The sequence below is a fragment of the Nelumbo nucifera genome, chromosome 8 (assembly GCF_055504915.1).
Source record: "Nelumbo nucifera cultivar China Antique chromosome 8, China Antique-T2T, whole genome shotgun sequence".
In the NCBI taxonomy this organism is placed as follows: domain Eukaryota; kingdom Viridiplantae; phylum Streptophyta; class Magnoliopsida; order Proteales; family Nelumbonaceae; genus Nelumbo; species Nelumbo nucifera.
In genome coordinates, this window is record NC_142656.1 from 53,761,132 (window position 1) to 53,783,312 (window position 22,181).

The following is a 22,181-nucleotide window of genomic DNA, read 5'->3' on the forward strand; positions in this document are numbered from 1 at the left end:
TTGGGACCGCTTCAACCTTGTAATTAAATAGGATAATTATAAATTTTGTTGATTTATTGTCAAAAGCATTTGTGACACAACATTAGGGGTGGCAACGAGCCGAGATTTTCACGAGTTGCTCGAGCTTGTCTCGGCTCGGCTTGGTTTCAGCCGAGCTCGAGCCCAATTCAATGGCTCGATTAATAAACGAGTCGAGCTCGAGCCTACTAGAGCTCGGCTTGTGAGGCTCGCGAGCCGACTCGAATATATATAATATATATAATAAAATTATAGAAAATAATATATATATATATATAATAAAAATATTATAATTATTAATTATTATAATTCTTAATTTTTAAATATAAAATAATTTTTTTACATATACTTTTTATTTTTATAATAAAATATGTAATAAATATTTTTATAAAATATAAAACGAACTGAGTCGAGCCGAGCTCGAACTTATAAACTTTTGACTCAAGCCGAGCTCGAGCTCGAGCCTTATAGAATAATCTCAAGCTGAGCTCGAGCCTGGTACTATTCGGCTCGGCTCGGCTCGAATCCACCCCTACACAACATAAAAGAATATGCATTGGCTTCCCACAAAATGCCCCATATGTGCCCCACACATCCCAATCATGCATTGGGAACACCTCCACTTGAAAATACAAGAGATGTTCCAAATGCATGGTGAGATGTACGTGGTGTGGGGCACATGTAGGACGAGTCTATATGGAGCCAACTAGAACTCCACTAAAAAGCCCTCCTAACTTTTTTCGTCTTTTTGCCCCAAAGGTTTTAAGTTTTGGATTATTGTGGACAATATATTTTATATGTGGTGCATATCTCTATCCATTGGAGTTTGTCAAAGCTAAATTCAACCTACACAGTCCTCATGCATACAGCCTACATAATTCTTATGCATACATATCCACAAATTTATTCAAATTCTCTCTCTTAGCTATTAGTATTTGACAAAATGTCAACTAATGAACTATACTATGAAATGATTCATTATTGAAAAAGGAAGAAGAATAGGAGACAACACTTAAAGTTGATATTTCAACAAGGATTGTGTAAAAAGACTGAGAGAGAATAAGAGAATAATCTGAGAAGATAATCAATAAGTCTGAGTGTCGTATTATATTATCAGTATATTTTAAGTATACATTTGAATATGGGTTATACTATAGAACTGACTATTATTATAAAATGAGTATACACAATGGTTCACTATTACACATCTTTTATTGAAACTCATCATGAAACGATCTAGCCATGTGAAGCTTGGCCAACATATCCTTCAACACCCCACCGATGGGGTTAGACCCATAGGCTGTGTTTGGTTTGAAGGAAAAAAGTAGGAAAAGGAAATGAAAGGTAGGACAACCCATAAGAGGTTTGTAAAGGTTTTTCTACTTTTCCCTTCCTTTTCCTATTTTTTCCTTAAAACCAAACATAGCCATAGTGAGCTTGTAACTTTGGAAGCAAAAGCTAGTGGCTGAGAGTGGCTTCATTAAAATGCACACGATTTGATCTTGAGAGTGAATGAAAAGAACACGTAATGATTTGGCTTGAACCCATTTTAATTTAGTCCATATGTGCTTTGTGAAAGCATAAAAAATTTGGATTAGAAGTGAGAAAAGTAGCACCCAAATTGTCACACCAAAGAATGAATGGTGTAGTTCGACAGTATTTAAGTTCACAAAGAATAAATTGAGCCCTTATAAGTTTAGTTGTAGCAGTGTCTATAGTACTTAGATTCAGTACTCCATGAGAAAACAATATTTTGTTTATGTAAATGCCAAGAATTTAAGTTGAGGCCCAAAAATATACAAAAATCACTATGTGATAACCTTGCCCAATCAACATTTGAGAAGGCTACAAGAGTAATGAGGCAACATCTTCAATAACAAGGTCATGGGTGATAGCACTCTCCGAGAAACTTAATATTCATTTAACAAGAGAACAATCTAAATAGACTTGATATGTTTGGTACTCTTGGACTATGTTGATGTATTCTTTAGATAGACCTTCAAAAGGCTTAACGTCCCCTTTAAAAGGGATGGCCAACCTCCTTGGGTGCCTATCTTTAGCACTCCTAATACCAACATAGGGACTACCTTGGCTAATATCAAATGGTGAGCACACACTTGCTCATGGGGATAGTGCGTGATTGGTACCATGATTCATATTGGAAGGGGAGGCTTAACATGCGGGTTGGTTATGTCTTTGCCATATCCTTATGTCAATTCCTCTTTTAGATATATCGAACTATCTCTTGCCCAAGTGTTTAGGTGTTTCTCATTCAAGCAGTTGCCTATCATCACCATTATTAGCACAATCCTCCATTGGCAAACAAGCAATGCTTTTCATGTAACGCATTACCATATCCATGTACTATAAGGTCATGATACAATGCTATTAACCATTGGGGTTGCATTAGAAGAAACCCATCCTTAGATGATTAGCATCAAAACGGCTTGTTTTGGGGCATCGGAGATAAGATGTTGTATGGTCATCTTTCAATTGTTGGGGCATTGAGAAATTGCAAGGCCTTGTTGACTCCAAAGGAGCTTTCAATCTTATTCAACATCATATACCATGAATCTCCATAACACTACACTACTGAATGATGTTGGAGAGCCATTCCCTCTTAGTAAGAGAGTATTGAGCAGAAGAGATCATTGGAATTGAAGATGACTTAGCATCATGCATCGTTACTGGTTCCGTACAATAAGTCCTCAATGTACTTGTGTCATTAGAGTTTAAAACATTTGGAGTAAAAATATGTAAATTGCAGTAGGGAAATTTCGAACATTTTAACCTAATAAAACTACAAAATACAATTTTTCTCCTAGAGAAACTATTTCTCTCTCCAAATAAAATTGGGATGTTTACAACATCATATGAAACTCAATTAGCAAAAATATTACTTAAATAAGAAATTCAACCACAAGGGCAATTGATTGCACGGTGTTCACACCCAAGCTATCACCGTCTCCATACAACCTAGGAAGATGGTGTAAGTAGCATACCTATGTTCTTGCAGCTCCAATTGGTTCTCTACTGTGAAAGAAGAATATGCAACAAACTTGCACGTCTTCCAAGGTGTCTTATGTCCCAATGAAAGATGGTTTTTAGCTGGTTTGATTTTTAAACAAACAATATTTTTTATCTTTTTTTTATTTTATTGTCAGAATAGGTCATCCGTTCGAACCGGGTGGTCGAACTATTAGCCCGGAAACCGGTGGCCATAACGGTTTCTTTTCTAGGTCATCTTTTAAAACCTTGATATTTATATTGGTATAATAAGATATAAAAGTACATCAATAAAAAAGAAGTAAATTTACATTTAAGTGGGCTTTTGATAAAAAAAAAAAAAATTTGCATCCATTATAGCTAAAAGTCTAAAGTGTTTGGTAAGAAGGTAAATTTTTCAGTGCAAAACCAACCCAATTTTGCAATATATATGAACCATTTTACACTCTACATATTTGTATTCACACTTAATTGCGACTATTCCAAACATAGCCTTAGGGAAGAAAAGGTGAGGGCAACAGAGTTGGACGTCCCCGCCTTCTTTTTTACTTCTATTTGTGCTTCAAAAAAAACTTAGAACAATCCCAATTGAATTAACAAAACCCATGCACAAAGGCACAAGCTACTCGAGCTCACCTCGACTCGGCTTGAATCCACCCCTTGCACCAAGTTTATTAACCAAACTTTCCTACTAGTTAATTAGGATAGTCAAACTAGAATTTTGACTAGAGATGACAATTTGACCCACCCCTGTCTAGGCTCCTCTCTCCCCACCTTGATTAGGGTAGTTTTTTTACTACTAATCAAAATATGCTTTATCCTATTTTAAAATAAAAATAAAGAGTTTTAAAATAAATAAACAATCGAATTCTATATACACAAATTATATAAATATAAGGGAAAATCATAGTCAAAGTCGGCTGTACATTTAAAATTAGCTACAAGTTGGTTCAAAAACCAACAAAACTCTAACAACCAGTTCTACATTTCAAATTATAAAAAACCTTGCCATGTTATTGGAGGTTTATGTGGTTGTTGCCAACATAGGACTCTTAATACATGTTGGACACAACAAAAGGCTTATATTGAAATTGCCCTTAATGTTGTGATTTAAAAATAAAAATAAAGGATTTTCAATCTGTGTGTGTGTGTGTGTGTCAATTTCTCGTTCTCCTTCAATCTCTCTCATTCTCTTTCGTGATCGATCTCTCCCTTTTCCTCAATCTTTGTCGTTCTCCCTCAGTCTCTCTCTCTCTCTCTCTCTCTCTCTCTCTGCTTTTTTATTTTTCTCACACACTTATACGGTATTAATTAGGTTGTACAAAAGAAAATGAAACCAACTTGGTATGGTTCTAAAATTATTGCACCAATTTAATAAAATTCACAAGAAACTCTTGAATATGAAATTTACACCAACTTGATAGAAATTTAACTTGATTGTACAAGTGGTTGGTCCCTTTACTAACTTAATAAATTTTATGATATTAATCAAACCGTACAAATAAACATAGGACCAACTTTATAAAATTCACAAATCATTAAACAAATTTGATAATATTTAGAAAAAAAACTCTTGACCAACTTGGTGAAATGATTGTAGGAGGGAGATTCAAAATTTCAAGAATCTCATATCCCTCCCCTTTACTTTTGCCTTTTGTCTTTTCTTTCTTTCCTCTTCCTCTTGCATGTAGGTAAAGACCCAGTGCTTGGGAAAGAGATGGACTTGAGTATAAACCACTACATGCATGTAAGGGGAGGCGTTGGGGGTGCTTTTGACACACATGCATACTAATCTGAGCCGAGCCAAGCCAAGCTAGGTCAAGGCATGGGCATGAGCGTGCATGTCTACACGCACACCATGCCTTAACGTTTAACTATATAACCATTTGATCTCTTAACCGTCAGGTTGATTATTGTTTTTATTTTTAAATGTTTTATCTTGGTAGCTCTTGTGTCTCTCTTTGTGTCTCTTCGAATAGGTGCATTGTTTTAGAGAAACATCTCTCTAAAATGACACATCTGTGTCCATTTGAGTGATTGAGAGCACTCTATAACTAGAGTGTGGATCAACCCAGTGACACATACCATAACACACACAACACAGTCTCTTCTTTGTTCTTTGTGGTTGTATTCCCCTAAGCATCATTCATTTTGGTTCACGAAGGTCTCATAAGCAAGTGCACTCCTACAAAAAGCTTGTGGGCTATTTTATCTTGGCGACTGATTTGTATTCACCTAGTTGCACTATAGGGGGTAAATGCGGTTTTAAGGATAATGAGCAAGTGGCATGACTTAGCCCTCTTACAGACTTCTCAATTTCTTAACAATAGTTCTACAACACTGTTGCGTTTGGTTTTGGAAAGTGAAAGCGATAACTTCCATTATGCTTTCTATTTATTATTTCACAACAACAATTTTAGAGCCATACTAAATTGTTCTTATGTTCTTTTATACAGTCTGATTAATACTGATGAGGGTAGATTTGGCCCTCCAATAACATCATGACACGTGTCATCTCAGAACAACTAGATGACACCCCAAGACCACCTAGGTGACTTGCCTTAGCCATAATAATGGAGACTTGGCGACCTACCTCCGCCGACCTAGAGACCTACCCTTGGCGACCTGATAGAAACCTACCTGGCGACCTACCTCCACCAACCTACTAGAGACCTACCGTTGCCATTCCTACTTAGGTTGCTAAATGGATCTCCATTAAGTCACCGGAGGTACCCCATCCCCATCCCCGTGAAAATCCCCATCCCCACTAACAGAGACAATGTTATCCCCATCCACATCCCCATGATGCTAGACCATTATACTCATTTTTCCATATTGTTTGCATCAAAGTTGATTGAAGAGACTCTATCCCTCTCCTTCGAACATGGTTGGCGTAGTTTCTCAAGAATCTCATACGCGTTACAGGAAGACCCTGGTTTCCTACGCTTATATAAAGGCCTCATTTCTAACCTCAGAAGGTATGCACAATTTATCTTTTGCAGCTCTTTAGCACTCTCACTTAGAGCTCTCTCAAAAATCTCCAATTCACTGAGTTAAGCATCAAAGTGCCTACCCCAGGTACAGTAGTCCAAGCACCCTAACACTGTCTCTTTGTAGGTTAACCCAGCAAATTAGCCAGTTTGGCATAAGAGCTATCCTCCAGCAGGGAGCTACAAGATCACGCATCATCAAATACCGTATAAATTTGTAAGAAAATTAAAAAAAAAAAAAGGAATGCGAGAGGGAGCGGAGGAAAGACTGAGGGAGAATGACAAAGATTAAGGGAGAAGGAGAGATCGACTGAGAGAGAGAATGAGAGATCAACTAAGAAAGAGAATGAGAGAGATTGAGGGAAAATGATAGATTAACACAGACACACACACACGCACACAAAGTAGGAAAGAAACAAAGGTTTTATTTATTTATTAATTTTTTTTCTGCAGAATAAAGCTAAGAGAGTGGGAGAGACTGAGGGAGTGGGAGAGAAATTGAAAACCCTTCTTGTTTATTTTCAAATCACCCAACATTAAGGATAATTTTAGTATAAGCTTTTTATTGTGTCCAACAGGGATTAAGAATTCTATGTTGGTAATAGTCACATAAACCTCTGATGACATGGCGGAGTTTTATAATTTGAAAAATAGAGTTAGCTATAATTTCAAATATAATTTTCAAATCACCCAATATTTTTTATTTTTTTTAATTTGTTTGTCAGAATAGGTTGTTCGTTCAAACCAGGTGGTCGAACTGTCAACCCAGAAATCAGTGGCCATAACGGTTCCTTTTCCAAGTCATTTTTTAAAACCTTGATATTTACATTGATATAATAAGATGTAAAAGTACATCAATAAAAAAGAAGTAAATTTACATTTAAGTGGGCTTTTGATAAAAAAAATTGCATCCATTATAGCTAAAAGTCTAAAGTGTTTGGGAAGAAGGTAAATTTGCCAGTGCAAAACCAACCCAATTTTGCAATTTATATGAACTGTTTTACACTATACATATTTGTGTTCACACTTAATTGCTTCTTTTCCAAACGTAGCCTTAAGGAAGAAGTGGTGAGGGCAATAGAGTTGGATGCCCCCGCCTTCTTTTTTACTTCTATTTGGGCTTAAAAATACCTTAGAACAATCCCAATTGAATTAAGAAAACCCATGCAGCAAGTAGGGGTGGCCATGAGCCAAGCTTTGGCACAAGCTACTAGACCTCACCTCGGCTCAGCTTGAATCCACCCCTAGCACCAAACCAAATTTTCCTACTAGTTAGTTAGGATACTCTAACTAGAATTTTGACTAGATGACAATTTGATCCACCCTGTCAAGGCTCCTCTCTCCCCACCTTGATTAGGGTAGTTTTTTTTACTACTAATACAAATATGCTTTATCCTATTTTAAAATAAAAAAAAAGTTTTAAAATAAATAAACAATCAAATTCTATTTATATAAATTATATTAATATAAGGGAAAATTATAGTCAAAGTCGGTTGTACATTTAAAATTAGCTGCAAGGTGGTTCAGAAACCAATAGAACTCTAACAATTGACTCTACATTTCAAATTATAAAAAACCCTGCCATGTCATTGGAGGTTTATATGGTTGTTGCCAACATGGGACTCTTAATCCATGTTGGACACAACAAAAAGTTTATATTGAAATTTCCCTTAATGTTGTGATTTAAAAATAAAAATAAAGGATTTCCAATCTCTCTCTCTCTCTCTCTCTCTCCCTCCCCCTCTATGTGTGTGTGTGTGTCAATTTATCATTCTCCTTCAATCTCTCCTATTCTCTTTCACGATCAATCTCTCCCTTTTCCTGAATCTCTATCGTTTTCCCTCAGTCTCTCTCGCTCTCTCTCTCTCTCTCTACTTTTTATTTTTCTCACACACTTGTACGGTATTAATTAGACTGTATAAAAGAACATGAGACCAACTTTGTATGGTTCTAAAATTATTGCACCAATTTAATAAAATTCACAAGAAACTCTTGATTAGGAAATTTACACAAACTTGATAGAAATTTAACTTGATTGTACAAGTGGTTGGTCCCTTTACTAACTTAATAAAATTTATGATATTAATCAAACCGTATAAATAAACATAGGACCAACTTGATAAAATTCACAAATCGTTATACAAATTTGACAATATTTAGAAAAAAAAACTCTTGACCAACTTGGTGAAATGATTGTAGGAGGGAGATTCAAAATTTCAAGAATCTCATATCCCTCCCCTTTACTTTTGCCTTTTGTCTTTTCTTTCTTTCCTCTTCCTCTTGCATGTAGGTAAAGACCCAGTGCTTGGGAAAGAGATGGACTTGAGTATATTAGTATACTTGCTTCCTCTATGGGTAAGGTCCCACAAGAGGAAAGTACTATATACCACTACATGCATTTAAGGGGAGGCATTGTGGGTGCTTTTCGCACACATCCATGCCAATCTGAGTATAGTCATGCTAAGCTAGGTCAAGCATGGGCACGAGCATGCATGTGTGCACGCACACCACGCCTTAACGTTTAACTATTTAACCATTTGATCTCTTAACCGTCAGGTTGATTATTGTTTTAATTTTTAAATGTTTCATCTTGGTGGATTTTCGCTCTTGTGTCTCTCTCAGTGTCTCTTCGAACAGGTGCACTATTCTGGAGAGGCATCTCTCTGAATTGTCACATTTGTGTCCATTTGAGTGATTGAGAGCACTCTATAATTAGAGTGTTGGTCAACCCAGTGACACATACCAGAACACACACAACACAGTCTCTTATTTGTTCTTTGTGGTTGTATTCCCCTGATCATCATTCATTTTGGTTTACGAAGGTCTCATAAGCAAGTGCACTCCTTCCAAAAGATTGTGGGCTATTTTGTCTTTGCAACCGATTTGTATTCACCTAGTTGCACTATAGGGGTAAATGCGGTTTTAAGGATACTGACCAAGTGGCACAACTCAGCCCGCTTACTGACTTCTCAATTTCTTAAGAATAGTTTTACAACACTATTGCGTTTGGTTTTGGAAAGTGAAAGCGATAAGTTCTATTATGCCTTCTATTTATTATTTTGACAACAACGTTTTAGAACCATACTAAACTGGTCTTATGTTCATTTATACTGTCTGATTAATATTGATGAGGGTAGATTTGGCCCTCCACTAACATCATGACACGTGGCATCTTAGAACAAATGGATGACACCCTGAGACCACCTTGGCGATAACTTGCTTTAGCCAAAATAAGGAAGACTTGGCAACCTACCTCCGCCAACCTAGAGACTGACCTTTGGCGACCTGATGGAAACCTACCTAGCGACCTACCTCTGCCAACCTACTAGAGACCCAGCTGGAAACCTACCTCTGATGACCTAACGGAGAGCCATTTAGCGACCTATCTTGGAACGACAACGGGGAGGGGCGGGGATGGGAGCTTCTCCCCATCCCCATCCCCGTCCCCACTAATGAGGACAAGGTTATCCCCTTCCCCATCCCCGTGATTTTTAATAATGTTAAATATTTTTGTTTTTGTTTTTTGATTTATTAAAAGAAATAAAAATAAACATAATTAAAATTTACAATCCTATTAGAAAAGATTAAAACATATTCAACCATATGTTTAAAAATATTAATATATAGATGTATGTGTAGATATATACATATATAACATATGTGTACATATATACATATATATTAGTGGGGATCCCACGAGGCGGGGAGTGCTCTTCCAATCCCCGCTAACGGGGATGAAAATTTCCCCATCCCCATTCCCACGAGAGAAAATGACCCCCATCCCTACCCTATTTGGGGCGGGGATCAAGGAAATAGGAAAATTTGGCATCCCTAGACCTAACACCGTTGAGCTGATGACCTACCTCCGCTGACCTGGCATCCTACCTTCGCCGACCTAGCGACCTACCTCTGCTAACCTAATAGAGACCCAGCTAGCGACCTCATACACAACTCGGCAGGGCAGTAGCAACACCTCGTCCAGGGCCAACCTATAGTACCTCCTTATTACCGTTCCAAGGGACCACAACGTGAAGAGTGACCTCCTCGAGGACTTGCTGACCTGGTTGAGGTCCATGTGGCGACCTACGGGACGTGCTCGCCGACCTCTTCCTAAAGCAAGTTATTGTTTCTGACTTCTCCAGGACCACGATGATTGACCGTTAACAGACTCTATCCCTCTCCTTTGAACATGGTTGAAGTAGTTTCCAAAGAATCTTAGACGCATTACAGGAAGCTCCCGGTTTCGTATGCCTATATAAAGGCCTCATTTCTAACCTCAAAAGGTACGCACGATTTATCTCTTGCAGCTCTCTAGCACTCTCACTTTTAGCTCTCTCAAAAATCTTCAATTCGCTGACTTAAGCATCAGAGTGCCTATCCCAGGTAAAGCAGTCCAAGCACTCTGACACTGTGTATTTGCAGCTCGACCCAGCGAACTAGCTAGTTTGGCATCAAAGTTGCCCTCTAGGAGGGAGCTACCAGATCATGCATCATCAAATACCGTATAAATTTGTAAGAAAAATTAAAAAAAAAATGAATGCAAGAGGGAGCGGGGAAAGACTGAGGGAAGATGACAAAGATTAAGGGAGAATGAGAGATCGACTCAAAAAGAGAATGAGAGAGATTGAAGGAAAATGATAGATTAACACAGAAACACACACACACACATAGAGCAGGAAAGAAACAAAGGTTTTATTTATTTATTAATTTTTTCTGCAGACTAAAGCTAAGAGAGTGGGAGAGACAGAGGGAGCGGGAGAGAAATTGAAAACCCTTCTTGTTTATTTTCAAATCACCCAACATGAAAGATAATTTCAGTATAAGATTTTTATTGTGTCCAAAAGGGATTAAGAGTTCTATGTTGGTAATAGTCACATAAACCTCTGATGACAAGGCAGGGTTTTATAATTTGAAATATAGAATTGGTTATCAGAGTTTTGTTGGTTTCTATACCAACTTGCAGCCTAATTTTAAATGTTTATCCCGCTTTGACTATAGTTTCCCCTAAATACAAATGTTGAATTTATTGATTATAAAATGATATAAATATATATGTATTTATGAATGTGTGTGTGTGTATATATATCTTTATATATATATATATATATATATATATATCCATTTTTAGTTGGATTAATGAGATTAAATTCGCATTTGATCTAATTATTAATCAGATGTAGGTTTTAATATTTACATATGAAATAATTGGATCAAATGTAGTATTGGGTTTTACACTTTCAGAGTCTATTGACAGCTATATTATAGATCATGGGCTAGGCTGGGTTTATCACCTATAACAAGGTGATAATCAAATAATCTTCCCTAACCTTTGACCCAACTCTCTGAAAGCCGGTTTGGGAAGATAAATTCACCTGAAAGTTGTTTTATTAATTGAATTAAAATGTATTCCAGCTTTTTCTGATTTTTCATCAAATTGCTTCTAGGCTTTTCCGTGTGGAGCGCACTTGCAAAGTCAGAGGCTTTTGCATGAGAGCCCTCCCAAATAGGGGTTGCTCATGGTTCAGTGGGCTTTTTTTAGGACCGATCCGGTACTACCGATTTTTGGAAAATCAGTAATCAAAATTGAATTGAAATAAGTTGGTTAATTGGTTGACCGGTTCAATTAACCATCAATTCAGTTCGTTAGTTTTTTGGTTTTTGATTTTTATAATATATATTATATAAATATACAAAAAATATAAATATATATAAAATATTATATTGTAATTAATAAATAGTATATCATTTGTTATAAATATATATAAATATATAATACATATTTATTAATTTATAAAATATAAAAAATATTAATATATATATATACTATATGTATACCAATCAGTTCGGTTAACACCAAACCGATCAGTTCAATTTACCAATTTTTTGGTTCGGTTTCGGTCAATTCGGTTTTTTGTTTTTTTTTTTCTCACCCCTACTCCCAAATAGCATCAATTCATCAATTTGGTGTCGTACCCCGACTTCTTTAAAGCTGTTGTACAGGGAAGGTTCTCTAGAGCCCAAAAGATCAAGGAAAGCTGTCTCTGGTGCATCCAAACAGGGCCTAAATGCCATACTTTCAGAGCCGTTGGTGAAGAAAGCACCCGTCCGGTTTGAGACTTGGAGAATTTCGACCGTTAAAAACCGTTTTCACGTAACTGGAAATCTCCTTGTATGTAAGATAAAATGGAAAACCTTTTGTGACTTCAAACCTGCAGCCAGGCGTTAACAGATTTCTCATTTTAACAGGGCCCAGGTTCGTTAACAGATTTGTCATTTTAACTCTTGGTTAATTTAGGGTTTCATTTCGGTTCTAGATTTTGCTGGCACCCCTTTTCTTCTCCGCATCTTATTTTTGTATGTGTTCTTAGCAGATTGACTGAAGTGAGATTTTTAAGGAACCACTTAAAAAATGCATAACAATTGAACTCTAGAAGATATATTGCTAATGAACCAGTTCGATATAATGTCTTCAAGAAAAATAGACATTATCGGTTTGTGTCAAGAACCGTAATTGAAATCATTGTAGTTATTTATGTTAAGTGGGTGATGTATTCCTTTGAACAGATAGTCTATGTAACTCGACGCTGATAGAAGTGCAGACTTCATTCATGATTTTCAATTTATTTACATCAAAAGTTTCTTCCCAGACTAATAGCCACCATTCTGAACGATTTAAATTACGCAGGAACATGTTTATGGATGAAAAGCAATTCTCCCTAAAAATGGCGCTGATTCCATTTCTGGTGGGTCGAGTTATAGGGAAAAAAATGCTTCCTATCTATAAAGTTGTTATTCTCCTACGTGATAGTTGTTGGACTCTAAAAAAAAATACTAATAACTGTGTTTCATTCATGAAGACAACCATTTTTTTCTTCTGCCTTGTGGAAAGGAAGTTTCTTCACTTGTTTGAACTCCATGGTTTTGTAGACTGTTGGAGGCCCATGGTTTAATGGTGATATCTTAACAAGGAATGATAGACTTTTGCATTTAGAGATAGGGCCGGCTCAGTTTGGGAAGAGTACAAATACAAATATTACACTGCAAAACCTTGTATTATGTATTATTTTGTATTCATAAGCCTTGTATTTGCACTGTACATATTTGTCTTTGTACTCTTACCAAACTGAGTAAGAGCAACTTGACCCATGAATGATATAAGAATCTATCTGTACTTTCTTCTATAGATTAGAATTTGGTAAAATCCTTTGAATATCCATTTCATGTACATCAGTACATAGGTATTTATCCTATCTCACCCACTAAAAAGTGTAAGCAGATTGGCTCAGAACACTACCCCCAAAATGAAAGTATGTTTTTTAACCTGAATAAAAATACATATTTACTCTTATAAGAGCTACAATCATTTGAAGATTCAAAACAATAAGTATACAGTTGTTATAACTTCTGAAGTTTTACATTGGGCTTGGTTAGATCAATTCCTTTTCCTAATCAAGAATAACATAGCAGTGCACTCAGCATGATATGTATCTGGTGTAGCAAGAAAATTATAGAACTCTGTACTTCAGGGGTAGTGACACTTCAGGGCCTCAACTTTCAAGTGCAACAATTAAGTACCCTGAACTTTTAAAAATCAACACTCAAGTCCACCCATTGGCTTTCCATCAATTATCTGCAGCATGTGATATCATATGTACCTTGAAACATTTCAAAATCTCAAAACTACCCTTCACAAGAGGTTTTTTTGAGACTGACCTTGCATCATAATCTGACCATTCTCCCAAACCAGTTCAACAAATTCACCATCAGGGCTACATAAAAGGAATTTAAAATGGGCAGTTTGGTAATTTCACCATTCACTGTAACATTGGTCAAAGGTGCTGGACTTATTAGTTTTTGAAAGTTCAGAGTACTCGGTTGTTGCATTTGAAAGTTAAGGTCCTTAAGTGTCACAACCTCCAAAGTACAGGGTACCTATCTGTAATTTTCCCTTGACATAATATCCTAGAGCCAGAGAATCAAGGGAAAACCACGATATGTTATCTGGGTTAATCAGTAATTGGGTTTCTGAGGTCATGTTACAAATTAATTTTGGGTTCAATAATATCTACGAGAGACTTTTGACTATTTCCAGAACCTTTGGTGCACAAAAATGGGGATACATATGCTTTATTGCATCATAACTGGTTCTATTGCGGAAACATTCAAGTATTTAAACTTTGACTATTTTCAGGATATACAGATTTAAATTCTCAAACTGGTAAATTAATTACTAATTAAAAAAAAAAACAAATTCTGGAATATGTGATATTTTCAAATCCAACATGGTGTTGACTTGACATGCTACATACTAGATTATATGATTAGTTTTATCAGAATATGAACATTGTGACTGCGGTTGCAATTTTATTTTTGATGATATCATCTTTTGTTGCACTTTTAAGTTTCTGATATCATCTTTTATGTTCTTTGAAAATACTATGTTTATTTTTCATGAAAATTTTGATTTTTTGTCCTTTTCTCAAAATGAACAGGGTGAATTCAGTGCCAATATATCTAGACGTTTAAATGGAGTGTTAATGTGGACATTTTGGAATGGGAACTGTTATTAGTAAGACTGCCACAGGCATTGGTGGAATTCTTGGAAATGCTTTTGTGGCTCCAATTAAAACAGTTTTTGGTGGATCATGCGAGTAAGGACACATCTTTCTCATGCATATTTCATTGTTGTGAAACTGTACATAAATATAATTCAGGTTTAAATTGAAAAACAAAAGGGAAAATCAATGATGCTGGAAAGACATGGTACCAGAACAGTTTTGATCAATCAAAACTCACCCAAATATATGATGCCAGAAAGACATGGTACCAGAAGAGTTTTGACCAATCAAAACTCATCCGTGAATTTAGATAAATTTCACCTGATTCGTTAATACATTTATGATACCAATTGATTGGTCACAATTTTTTTGGATATCATGTATTTCTGGTATCATAGTCAAACCCAAAATAACATGGAGTATAAAAAAACTATAAATGGTATCATCCCTTTAATTGTTTGTTTCATATGCAGTGTCTAGTCTTAAATGATCCTGAAGCCCCGTATCATACATCTTACAGAACTTTTCCATTTATATGCTTGATTTGGTATATTAAGCTCTTTGATGTGCATTCATCAGTTGAAACTACTAAGCAGTCAATGGATTCTGAAGCTTGTTACCGACTTTTTATCCCTAAGTAGCCATCCAGATTTACCTCTAAATTAGCAGGTTAAGATCATTAGGTTTGAACTTTGGGCAGTGGAAAACCATTCTGACAGATAAAGGGTTATCAATTATCAGGACTTCTGTTTGGATCGAGTAGGGTTCTTTGGTTGTTGAAACTTCTCCCCACTATACATTATTCTTTTCTAAGTAAATCTTTTTGTCTTCTGATTTGCAGAAATTTGTTAACAAGCTGATTCCTATAAATATTTACATTGTTGAATAATGTCATAATTTATTGTGTATAGATTCAATAATCCTTGTTTTATCAAACTGTTGCTTTCATTTTAGTAGAGGGCATGAACTTTTGATCTGGTTGATTCTGCAGGGGCATTTGCTTGGGAACATGGGATATTATCTGTTTTATTGAGCATTTCTGTGTCTCCAATCTGGTCAAACTGTTGATGGTTTTGGGCCTTGCCTATATAAGTAAGTTTCTTTTCTATTTACTTTTGTCCATGTCTTATTAGCTTTTCTTGGGCATCCTCTAGTCCCTGCTATATATTAAAAAGCATAAGGGCCTAATGGTCAAGATATCTGGGGTCTTGGGAGGGATGCACTGAATACAGATGTACTATATTTGAACCCATTTTCTCACACAAGAGAGAAATTTTCCCCTATTAACAAGCATACATACCAAGTACTTTTTCAAGCTTTTTGAAATGGAAAACTTTATCTTCAACAGTCAATTAGTTTCTCTTTGTTTAATTTTTTTATTGGAGGGTTGGGGGTTAAACAAACCTTGACCAGGTTTTGAATCAAAGAGATTGACAATCTGCGTATATATGTTTCCTAGCATTCCTATTTCAGTGTGCTAGAGTACTCTATGAAGAAACTATAAGCATACATTATTTCATTTATATAATGACAGAAAATCTGCAAAAAAGTTGGCAGCTTTGTTGGCATAACTTTTTTATGTCTCTTAGAGACACTCAACAACACTATGCCAAATATTATGGCCTCTTCTTTTATGAGTAAAAAAGAAAGGGGAACTTATGATGCCAGAATTTGACCAATCAAAACCACCCATGAATTTTGATTAAAAAACCCACCTGATTGGTTATCACTTTTATGATGTTGGTTGATCAGTTATAAGTTTCCAGATGTCTTTCCAGCAACATAGTCGAACTCAAAAACAAAATAAAAGAAACAGGAAATAGATGGTCTAAAGCATCTGGGGAACCTATGCTTTCTATTACAGCTTATGTGAGTTATATGCCTTTGAAATGCTCCAACTGTTCATTTACTTTTATTTTAAGTTTGACAGCTTAATCTACTGTGACATGCAATTATTTATTTATTGATAATTAAGCGCACTATTTGAAAAATTCCAATCATTCTTTTACTTTCTTGATTCAGGTATAATGTTCATCTACCTCCTCTTTAAAATTGGAATAATCCAATGTGTGGGAAGAAGCCTCTGTAAAATGAGGTGGGCTGCATGCGAGGCATATTGGCGTGCATTACAACATATCACCTGTTTTCTGTGGCACAAGCTAAAGAACACCAAGCGAGTGCACCGTTGCCGGCACTTCCAAGATATTGAAGAAGGATGTGGTTCAACTGATGATGGTGATTGTTCAGAGACATATGGAAGTTTAAGTACCAAAAGAAAGTGGAAATCAATTAAAGGGAGAAGGAAGGATCAAATGCAAATGTCTTTTTATCCTGTGAGGCAGGGGTTGAGAGATGGGTACAGGAGTCATAGTCATCATCATAATGTGAGGTTGAAGGCAAGTGTTGTGTCAGTCCGTGTTAAGGGTGAATCTACTCGAGCATGCAACTCAAGGCATATTCAAGTTAGCAAGCCTGGTAATTTAAGAAAAGCTATGAGGTTGTACAAAAGGAGGAGGATCAGTTGATCTCTTCCTGACAGCATTTTTTTTAATTGGGTGAAGAGTTAGAGGTGCCAATTCTCTAAAAGTTGAGGGTATTTAGGATCTGTTTGGTTCACACTCAGAATTGGAATCGGAATCAGAATTGAAATCCATCAGAATAGGAATCAAAATGGATTATTTCCCCTGCTTGTTTGGTTCAGATGGAATTATAATCAGAATCAGCTAGAATGGGATTCTCATGTACGAGGGAGAGGGAATGACCATTCCCTCGAATGGAGGAATGTCATTCCACATGGAATGGAAATTAGATTCAATTCTATCCAATCAATTAGTTGGCGGCCCATATTCCAATTCTGATTTTAGACCCCTGTTTTTTACAAACCAAATGGACCCTTATATTTTTTGTTGCATTACAAAGCTTTTGAAGAGCCCAAACTGTCCAAAATCACAAGAGCAATATGCCCTTGTGTAAGTCTTGGCAGTACTTGGTAAGTTCTAACCTGCTGACCAGACCACATTGCTGGCCACGTTTAGACAGCCACACATTGGGGATATCTTTTGCACTTAATATTACTGATGTTCCTGATGTACAGTTGTGTGAATGTGGCCAGCAATGCGTTGTATGATTCTAAACAGCATGGGCTTTTTTTTTCAAACAACCAATCTTTTATCGTTCTTGCTGGTAGGGATGGCAATAGGGCAGGTTTCACGGATAGTTTTGTAAATTTTAGACTTTCCAACCTGTATCCTCCCCAAAACCTGTAGCAGGTAGGCGTTTTTTAAAGAAAAAAAAAAAAAAAACTTCCTGTTGGGGCAAGTGCCCACTGGATAGGATAGAAATTGCCATCCCTATGTCGGAGGTTGAAAGGCCCGTACATCAGCTATATAACCAATCAAGAGTGAACGCACCATAGACTATGTAATCAATCAAGGTGTATACGGATCATTGACATATTCATTATTGATTGATTAGGTGATTTTAGATGCTTCTGTTTTGTAGCAAATCCAGAGGTTGAAAGGCCTGTACATATTCATTCTTGATTGATTAGGTAATTTTGATGCTTCTGTTTTGTAGCAAATCGCAGTCCCATGGGTGGTTTGCAGAATTTATTAATGTTGAGGATTATTTTTAGCTGGGGAGATCATGGGCTGGGCCGGGTCGGGCTGGGTTTTGCAGCTACAGTTATGTCGCAGCCCGTTTGGGCCTACACCTTGTATATAAACTATTACATGTATAATATCATATATTAAATGCCATATGCTATGTATATAGTTTTTATACATTATATAAAATATTATTATAGTATATATTCTAAGTGTAGTATTATAATATTTATATATAACATATAATATAACATAAAATAGCATATACATATATGTATACATTATAAAACACATATTTAAATGTATGTGGTCTAAGCCAGGACAGGCTGAAATAATCACCCCTAGTTTTTGGACTAGAAATTACTTTCTGTCTATGGGGCATCTAGGAAACCAGATCTATCACCCAACGGTTCCAACTAGCCTCCCAACAAATATTACAGCCACAGTTGGGAACATGTCATCATGGATGACAAGGAAGATATTCCCAATGTGGGTTGTTAACTTGGGGAGTAGGAAACCAGATCTATCATCCAACGCTTCCAAACTAGCCTCCCAACAAATATTACAGCCACAACTGGGAACATGTAATCATGGATGACATGGAAGATATTCCCAATGTGGGTTGTAAACTTCTGGAGTAGATCCATGCAGAAAATTGGTATGGGCCTTTGGAGCTAAAACAGTTTTTTGTCACTATACTATGTGCAACAAGACTTTCTTAATCCAAATTAAAGCAAAAGGATGTGACATCTTCAATCTATATATATAAAGGAAGGCTTTCAGTCTACAACCTCCACCATTCAGACAAGTAGCAATTTTTAAGAGATTCTTGCTAAAACGTATAATTCACTACCAGGCTACAACTCCCCACCATTCAAATACATGGCCTTCTTATTTTTCTATAAAGCATGTGGCATTTTCTGAGAAGTTGCTAGTAAAGCCCATAACACACTACCACTATTTTCACTCCATTCCTAAAAAAAATGCAGAAAATGCAGAAGTGGATAATCACTTATATCTGCATTCTATCAATTTCACTCAATCATTAACCCTCTACGTATCATAACAAAAGAAAACTATCCATATTCTAATAATTATTGAAAAACTATTTTTTGAAATAAATATTTTTTTTGAAATTTTAATAATTATTTAAAATATTAATAAATATAAATTTAATAGTATTGATTTCATAACGTAAATTTAACATTATTGATTCCCCATACTTAGTATGGGGTCATTCACTAGTTGATGATTAAAAAAATAATGGTCTTTTATTATTTTTGTATTTTGAATGTAATTTAAATTGAATATAAATTAAATAAAGGGTAAATTTCTTAAACTACCCTTATGGTTTAGATAATTAACTAAATATACCCTTATTGTTTGATTATTGCCTAATGTTATCCCTATTGTTCTGAAAATTTACTATTACCGTTAAAATACTAACGAAAGGGATGAAATGTCCATTTTAACCTTTAAATCAAATTGGAAGCTCGTCTTCCATGGTTTGGTCTTCGCCACCCAGCTCCCTACGAATTCAAATGTCTGTAATAGATTAGGAAAAAGTATGTCTAAACTGATTAGATCTTTGCCCATAAACACTAACGGCTAAGATCCAAACACTAAAACTTGAACTGAAAGAATATTCAAGCAAGGCATGGCTATAATTTCCGTGAAATTAACTTCATTAGATTCTCCATAATACTTTATGCATTCTTTGGCGTCGCTCTAGACTCATCTTTGTCCCCTTTAAAAGGCCAACCTGTCTTAGATATCTACAACGACAAACTCTTGTAACCCATCGAAGTGAGTGCTGGGTATACAACATTGATTTTAATGAAGAGCATGTTGTCATAATGGAGGTTCAAGTGGAACTTGCTCTGGGTTTGCTTTGTATGCGAAGTAAGGATAAGCTCTAGCCAAAGGAGCATTACGATATTCACATGGAAGCTTAAGGTCAGGGTGATGAACTTTGTTAGATCTCGGCGGAAAGCTCTAGCCAAAGGGGATACGAGGTCTCGAGCATAGCTAACGAGTGGGCAGTAGTGGGAGAGAGTGAGAAAGTGATTGAAATTGTACCTTGCAGATCGTAGTGTCACTGGTCCAAGAGAAAGCAAGCAAGCCATCGAGATTCCAATCTAGAGTAGAGGACATCGGTACTTATCCCCAATTTGGAGATTCCATCAAAGCAGAGGATGCTAGTGCTTTCCCCAAGGGTCGCCGGTGCTTCTCCCTAATTCGGAGATTCCATTGGAGAAGAAGGTGCCTCTGCTTCTTCCCTAAGGTGTTTCGTTGTCATTGTTGTGATTATGTTCTTTGTGGAGAGAAATGAGGAGATTTGGGCAAGGATTCTTGGGCATTATCCACTGGTTTTGACTCAAAAGCCGAGTAACAATGGTTGTGTGGACTTGAAGGGCACTGTTACAAACGTTATTTGTGTACAAGCTGAAAAGGATTAGACAATAATCAAACAAAAGGGGTATACTTAGACAATGATGTATGTGCTTTGTTAAATAATATAAATATATACAATTGTTTTATATTTTTATTTTTTTAAATAACTAATGATTATTTATGTTTTATATACTATTTTTAATAATATTTAATAATACAAAAATAAAAACAATTAATTTCAGCTAGGGTTGTTCATCAAATTGATGAAACTAACCAACCCAACCAACTCAACCTGAGTTGGTCAGTTTTCTAAAATTTCCAGTCGGCTTTGGTTCAACAATTTCTTAATTTGATCATCTTAGATTAGTTTCGCTTTGGCTGTTTGTAAATCAACCAAAATCAAATGACTTAACTATAGATGTATATTAATATTTTATATTTTTCAATATAATTTTTAATATGGAAAAGTAGTAAAATTCCCATATTGTTTAGTCTAAGATATTTTATATCATAAATTTAATTTTTAAAAACTATTTTTAATATACCACTATAACTTTTAAATTTAAATTTAAATTTCTAAGTTTAAGTCTTTTGAACTGACTAACCAAACCGAAAATTGACCCAAACTGATACAACCCCATTTGGTCGGTTGTCACTAATGGCTAGTTGGTTTCAGGTGACCAATTCCCCAACTTAATTAGTCAATTTGGTTGGCCAAACATCCTATAAACAAGTTGAACCAACCTGTGGACAATCCTAATTTCAACTAAATTAATAGTCTAATCTTTAATAAATAACAATGGTTTAATCTCCAATAATTATTGAAAAATTATCGAAAAATACACAATTATTGAAAATACATTGATAATAAAAATACAATAAATACTAAAAATGTATATTAAATTAGTCAATAAATAGTTTAATCTCTACTAAATATTAATCAATAAATTATAACAAAAATATAATAAGTACAATAAAATAAATTTAAAGGTTAAATAGTAGTAGTTTAATCTCTAATAATTATTGAAATTTTTTTATTAACTAACAAAACAAAAAATAATTTATACATAATTATTGAAAATATATTTATCACAATAAACAATAAATAATTATTTGAAATACAATAAATATTAATTTTGGTATAGATAAATATATAATAAATATAGATTAATATTTTAAAATTATTATTAATAAATATGAATTTTTTGAAAGTTATTTTCTGAAATTATTACTTCATATAAGTGAAATTAGTTATTTACAATATTATTATTCATTTGAATATTTTGTTATAATTATTTTTTTAGATTTTTTTCTTAAATTTCTTACATGATTTCGTTAGTTTAACTATTTAAAATCTAGTTATCTATCTATATCTATATAATAAGATGGGACATGCCATGTCAACACGTTTCTCCTTGTAGGAAACCCCCATTCTAATTTTCTAAATTTTTTATTCTTTTTTAAATCCACGTAATTATCCCAACAAAGAATCAAACAAGTGTGAAATAAAGTGGATGTAGTAATGTTTGGACTTCCAATGTGTCTCCTGCCCACATATGCCATTAAATCTTATAGAAAGCCTTCAAAAAAGCTTTTCTACAAAAGTTTGA

The 22,181-nt window shown here is 35.2% G+C and overlaps 1 protein-coding gene across 1 annotated transcript; it reads left to right on the forward strand.

The window, feature by feature from the left end:
- Window positions 1–11,934: 11,934 nt before the first annotated feature.
- LOC104601611 (uncharacterized) lies at window positions 11,935–17,770 on the forward strand. The gene is made up of 4 exons (XM_010265011.3): window positions 11,935–12,267; window positions 14,507–14,665; window positions 15,564–15,664; window positions 16,595–17,770. The coding sequence occupies exons 2-4, from the start codon at window positions 14,568–14,570 to the stop codon at window positions 17,095–17,097; spliced, it is 702 nt and encodes a 233-aa protein (XP_010263313.1). The 5' UTR covers window positions 11,935–12,267; window positions 14,507–14,567; the 3' UTR covers window positions 17,098–17,770.
- Window positions 17,771–22,181: the final 4,411 nt, after the last annotated feature.